The sequence below is a fragment of the Orycteropus afer genome, unplaced genomic scaffold (assembly GCF_000298275.1).
Source record: "Orycteropus afer afer isolate SDZICR_OR568_19922 unplaced genomic scaffold, OryAfe1.0 scaffold00156, whole genome shotgun sequence".
Taxonomy (NCBI): domain Eukaryota; kingdom Metazoa; phylum Chordata; class Mammalia; order Tubulidentata; family Orycteropodidae; genus Orycteropus; species Orycteropus afer.
The window spans coordinates 1,616,081-1,622,478 of NW_006921743.1; the positions used below are offsets into that span (position 1 = coordinate 1,616,081).

Below are 6,398 nucleotides of genomic sequence, written 5' to 3' on the forward strand. Positions count from 1 at the left end.
CCTTCTGGTTAGAAGTCAAGTGCCTTAGCCACTATGCTACCAGAGCTCCCAGATTGAGGATAGAGGAAAGGATTTTTAAATTTTATTATTAAATTTTTGGAAAACTTTTGAGTAGATGAAAATTAGAAAAATTTAAACAGCAAAACCTCTCATGAACAAAATTTAAAAGATTGAAAAGAAACTGCAAAACAAACAAATGGTTACAAAATGTTATCTCCCTAAATCAGTGAATTTAGTGCTAACCTAATTTAAAAAAAAGAAAAAGATTAGTTGGAGGTGTCTTTGTGTGACTTTGTGTGATGTGTGTTGAGATGGGGTGGGGAATGTTTTGTTTTTTCAAAACCATACTGTAGTGAGGTTAATATTGTTACTTTTACAGGGTTCTTTTAACAGCTCATGTATAAATGGTCTTTATTGTTTTAAATCTTTCCTCTCAGACATTGGTGGTGGTGGTAGCTGCCATCCAATTGATTCCAACTCATGGCCATGCCATATATGCAGAGCACAGCTGTACTCCATTGGGTTTTCAAGGCTGTGAGCTTTTGGAAACGGTCTCCAGGCCTGTCTTCTGAGGCACCTTTGGATGAATTCTAACTGCGAACCTTTCAACTAGTACTTGAGCACTTTACTTTTTTTTGCCACCCAAGGAGCCATACTTGAATTCTGCCCCTTGGAAAATAATACTGTAGCTTAGCAATTACTACTGGCACAGAGGGGATCATTCATTACAAGGTTTATTGACAAAGTTTTTCCCATTTTAATATTTCTCATAATTTTCTTGCTTGATTAGTACTGCCAGTTTCTCTCCTAAGAATCTGAAATGACGTTATTATCAGAGATGGCATACATTGTCCGCATGGCATTCAGAAGCACAGCATCAGTCATCTAGATTGAATTCAAGGCAAAGTGTGAAGGGCACCATGTCAGCATCTCTCAGGAGCCTTGCTGGCTTTCAGGGTAAGTAAGGTGGTAGGGACTGTTGTACAGAGAGCTTCTCATAGGCAGGTGGGGCGCTGGGGACCTGCAAGAATGAGAAAGAGAGAGAAGGGATTGGCAACTGGGGGAGGGAAGAAATCAAAATAATTAGCTTCATTTTATACTTTTGCTATAGATTGAAACTTCTAAATGTTCACTTCTAATTTGTGCCTAGTGCCTAAAGTATTTGACTGCTAACCAGAAGGCTGATGATTCAAACCCACCAGCAACTCCTTGGAAGGAAGACTGGGCAATCTACTTCTGTAGAGATACCGCCTCGGAGCCCAAGGAGGGGTCACTCTGAGTCGGAACCGACGACAGCAGCAAGTTTGGTTTTTGGTTTTGGAATCTGTCACTAAAGCAGTGGCTGATAGCAGCCATGGAGTTGATTCTGACTCATGACAACCTCACTTTGCAGAGTATAACTGTGCTCCATAGGGTTTTCAAATCTGTAACCTTTCAGAAGCAGATCCGCAGGCCTTCCAAGGCTCCTCTGAGTGGGTTTGAACTGCTAACCTTTTGGCTAGTAGTTGAGCACTTAACCATTTGTGCCACCCAGAGACTCCTGCCTAACATAGTAGGAGCTGTTAAATTTCACAAGTGTGTATGTTGAAATATTGCTGGGAGAAGGGTGAAGGAATTTTCCAAAACCTTGAAAAGCTTATTTATACTTGGATTACCTTGTCAGAAGCACCAAGCCCTAATAAGGAATCTTTTACCCTGTTTATGGACACTACTGTGCATTGCATCTTCACATAGACATGTGTACATAGATCTTTGTAGGATTAGGTAAAGGCACAATGCTACTATCTGTTGAGCACATGTATGTCAGGCCTTTATTTAATGCTCACAACAATTCCAGGAAATATTTTCATTGTTTCTCTGTTACAGATAAGGAAAGTGAGGCACAGGGAGGTCTAGTCTTGACCAAGGTCACACAGCTATTAAGTGGTGGAGCTGAGACTCAAACACAGTCTGTGTGCTAAACCATTATATCATATATATACCAGTGCTGTCTAATAGAAATACTGTATCATACCAGCCACATACTTAACTTTAAAATTTCTAATAGCCACATTAAAAAAATAAACAGGTGAAATTAATTTTAATGATTTATTTCATTTAACTCATTATATCAAAATGTTATCTAAATATTTAATCAATGTGAAAAATCACTAATGATTTATTTATATTCTTTTTCTAGTACTAAGTCTCTGAAGTCAGGTTTGTATTATTTAAAAAAAAAAAAAAAAAAAAGCCATCAAATCAATGCTGAGTCATAGCCACCTCATGTGTTATAGAGTAGAGCTGTGCTCCACAGGATTTTCTTGGCTATAATCTTTATGGCAGTAGATCACCAAGCCTTTCTTCCACTGCACTGCTGGGTGGGTTCTAACTGCCAACCTTTAGGTTAGTAGTCAAGAGTAAGCCATTTGCTTACTTATTATGGCACACAACTTAATTCAGACTACTCGAATTTCAGGTGCTTAGTAGCCACATGTGGTAGTTGCTACTGTATCTGACAGCACAGCTCTCTATACAATTAATAATAAGTGCTTTTTTTTTTCCTCCCTTAGATGTAAGTTCAGGAAAAAGACAAATGTACTGGAAACATAAAACAAGAGGGTATTATATCCAGAACCAAGATCTAACCCTGGAAAATCTGTGTATGAGAGGATACAACCTAAGAAAATCTCTGTGTACCCTTGTTTGTTTGTTTTTAATGAGAATACTTTTATCAAACACCAAGATGCAGGATCTCAGCCTACCAGAAGTCCACAAGTTGTGCACTTGAAAAGGCAGTTTGCTATCCTGATGAGCAAGTTGCTTGCATAAGCATCTTCCTGTCAGGGCACTCTGAGTACCAGCTTGAAGGCTTTTGTCCTGAAACGTGAAGTCTATATGGTTGACAAGGTGAGAAGATCTAATTGAGTCCATTAAAGAAAAGAGAAGGAAGCCAAAGTTTTAAGAATGGGACTCTAAGATCTGCCACTTACTAGCTGTGTGCCCTCAGGCTAGTCACTTCACCTCTCTGAGCTTCAGTTTTTTCATCTGTAATATGAAGATAATACCACCTGCCTATCTGAGTTGTTGTGGGAATTAACTAATGGTAAGCACCTAGAGCAATCCTCTCACCCATTGATTGGTCAATAGATTTTTGAGGGAAAGGAGAAAAGAGTGAATCAAAAAATGAACCTCAGAAAATGAATGCAAGGAGAGTAGAATGGAGAGGAATGATGAAGACAGGCTTCTGAGCTCCTTGACAGCAGGAACACACTGTCTTTTTCTGTCTTCCACACAATGATCAGCAAATTATCTTAAATACTACCAATAGCCAATGCGTATCCATTGACAGAAACAATGTGGTCGCTGAACTTCCAAATCATGTTGCAACTGCAATGATAAAGCAAGCTAAAGCTAAGTTGATGTCCTTGGGTGGTACAAATGTTTAACATGCTCAGCTGCTAACTGAAAGGTTAGAAGTTTAAGCCCACCCAGAGGTGCCTTGGAAGAAAGGCCTGGCAATCTACTTTCAAAAAATCAGCCACTGATAATGTGCTACACAAAACATTGTTTCACATCCTAATTTGGCGAATAGAGAGGCTGGAATCTTAAAAGCTTGCAAGTGGCCATCTACATGCAACAAAGTGTCTCTCCTTGTCCAGAGCAAAGAATAGTGAAGAAAACCAAAGATGCATGGAAACAATTAGTCCAAGTGACTGGTACACCATGCAGTCCTCAACCTATATGACTGTGAGACCAGAAGAAACTAGATGATGCCAGGCTACCACTGTCAACCACTAGGAAGGGGATCTATGTAGAAGAAACCTGGATAGAGTGGGAGAACAATGTGGAACAAAACTCAAAATCATTAAACAAACAAACAAAAAAGGGGACCAGGTTTGCTGGTCTGATAGAGCCTGATGGAACCACTGAGACTATGGCCCCTAGCTGCCCTTTAGGTCCAGAATTGAACCCACACCTGTGGCTTCCAGCCAAACAAAAGGCAGTCATATGAAGTGAATAGATACATTAGGTAGGTACACTCCTTGGGGAGAACAATCATGGGAAAATAGAAGGGCTGTGTATGCACAGGGAGACAGCTCAGGGGCAAGAGTGGATGGAAGAGAAGGACACAGGGAAGAGGTAACTATGGGGAGAAAGTGGGAGGGAAGCTGTTGGATTGTGGGAAATTGTAGTCAATGACATGAGAAAAAAATGTATGTGAGCTGCTATATGGAAAGTGAATTTGCTCTGTAAACTTTCAACCAAATCACACACACACACACACACACAAAATCCACCACTGAAAACCCTATGGAGCACAGTTCTACTCTAACACACAAGGGGTTACCATGAACTGGCATGGACTCAATGACAGTGGTTTTGTTTTTTAAAGCTAAATTATGTACCCTGAGTTACTAGGGGGAAGGGAGAGGTGAAAGCTGAGTTTGGTGCTTGCATCAGTTTAAGGGGTGATGACACTCATCCCTAGACTAGAATGACAACAATTTATACAAGGCAGAGGCTTTCCAAAGTAGGAGCAGGAGCCCTGGCAAAGAGCAGTATTTCCCCACTGACTTTGTTTAAAATTGCTGGCACTTTGTGATAATAGAAAGCAGATTAACTTTGCTTATTTTTTGTTTTTAATTCTTCATAGCTGTTTGTGTTAGTTGGCCTCAATCACAGATTATCAGGCCTGTCTTCCAAGGCACCTCTGGGTAGGTTTGACCTGACAGTCTTTCAGCGAGTAGTTGAGCCCTTAACTATCTGTCACTCGGGGACTCCTAGGTCCACATGGTTCTCACACTTGAGCATCAGTATCACCTGGAGAGCTTGGTAAGCACAGATTGCTGGGCCCACATCTAGTTTCTGATGCTGTGGATCTGAGATGAGGTCCAGTAATTTGCATTTCTAACAAGTTCCAGAGAGCTCTGATAGCGTAGTGCCTAAGGTATTTGACTGCTAACCAGAAGACTGGCGGTTCAAACCCACTAACCATTCCTCAGAAGGCAGGTTGGGCAATCTACTTCTGTAGTGATACCGCCTTGGAAACCCAAGGAGGGGTTGCTATGAGTCGGCTCCGACTTGATGGCATGTAACAACAGCAGCAAGTTCCAAGTGATGCTGATTCAGCTGGTCTGGGGTACACACTTTGGGAACCACAGCTCTGCAGTTTGCCTTTTTATTGTTTGCACGTGGGGCGACCTTCCCCATTTCCACTCTTGACATGCCACCCAAACTCACTGCCTTCAGGTCAATTCTGACTTACAGCAACTCTATAGGACTGAGTAGAAATGTTCAGTAGAGTTTCTAAGGCTATAAATCTTTATGGAAGCAGACTACTTCATCTTTCTCCTGCACAGAGGCTGATGGGTTAGAATCCCACCAAACACATCAAAGCCAAGCACTTAAACCACCGTACCACCAGCATTCCTTCTTGATATGCCACTGGGGTGCAAACTCAAATACTTACAGAAACCAGGCACTTAATACAAGTGGGTCAAGTGGCAGGGAGAGGGGTGTAGCAAAGAACAGCGTGTGTATCCCCTCTAAAGGGATCACCACTGCTCAGCTGCTAGTTTTTGCCAGCTCTTTTGATTTTTTTTTTTTTTTTAAGAAACTATGAATTGAGGTTTTTGTGTAACATATAACTTCTAAATGTTGGCATCTAATTCAGTTTTCTAAAATGCAGGACAACCTGCATCTGTGAGCCCAAGGTGGCATCAGGAGCATGCTCTCCACGGTGTTAGTAGAGAGAGGCTGGACAAGGGCGGCATGCAGATGGTTTGCTGCTCTTCAGGCTTGTCTTCATACAGAGAATTTGTTCTTTGGGTTCTACTAGGTTGGGAGAGGAGGGTATCAAGGTATGTTTCCTGAGGAAGAGAAGTAGCTGGAACATCAAGTGGTTGGATGGGGCTTTTACCTGGAGAATCTGTAGTTTTCCTACCTCTAGTCAGAGGTTAGGTGCTTAGTAGCCACATGTTTACCCTATTCCATGGAAAGGAATATGCACAGAGACCCTAATCTAGATGTCAGAACCCAAGGGGTTCCTGCTTCCCTCTCCACTCCCAGCAGGAAACTGCAGGTAAAGTTTGGTAAAATGGAGGGTCAGTGAAAAAGAAGGAAACTCTCAATGTGATGGATTGACACAGCATCCACAACAATGGACACAAACACACCAATGATTCTGAAGATGGTGCAAGACCAGCCGAACACTTTGTTCTGTTGTACACAATGTTGCCATGAGTCAGAGCTGACTCTACTGCAACCAAACAAGGTAGTTGTGATAGTTGGAGCTGTGTGTCAACTTGGCTTGACCACAATTCTGTGTGGTTTAAGCTGTTGTGATGTGGTTATTCCCATGATGGGATCAGATGATTATGTTTTGAGCAGGCAATCTGGTCAAAGGGAGTTTCCCT

At 41.6% G+C, this 6,398-nt stretch overlaps 1 protein-coding gene across 1 annotated transcript in view; it reads right to left on the reverse strand.

Annotated features, from left to right (window-relative positions):
* Positions 1-952: 952 nt before the first annotated feature.
* Positions 953-6,398, reverse strand: part of MLANA (melan-A) — a 19,175-nt gene continuing 13,729 nt past the window's right edge. Inside the window, exons 3-4 of the mRNA XM_007946337.1 lie at positions 2,680-2,859; positions 953-1,021 (exon numbers count right to left, since the gene is read on the reverse strand). Of these exons, the coding sequence (XP_007944528.1) occupies positions 953-1,021; positions 2,680-2,859 (249 nt within the window). The remainder of the gene's footprint in view (positions 1,022-2,679; positions 2,860-6,398) is intronic.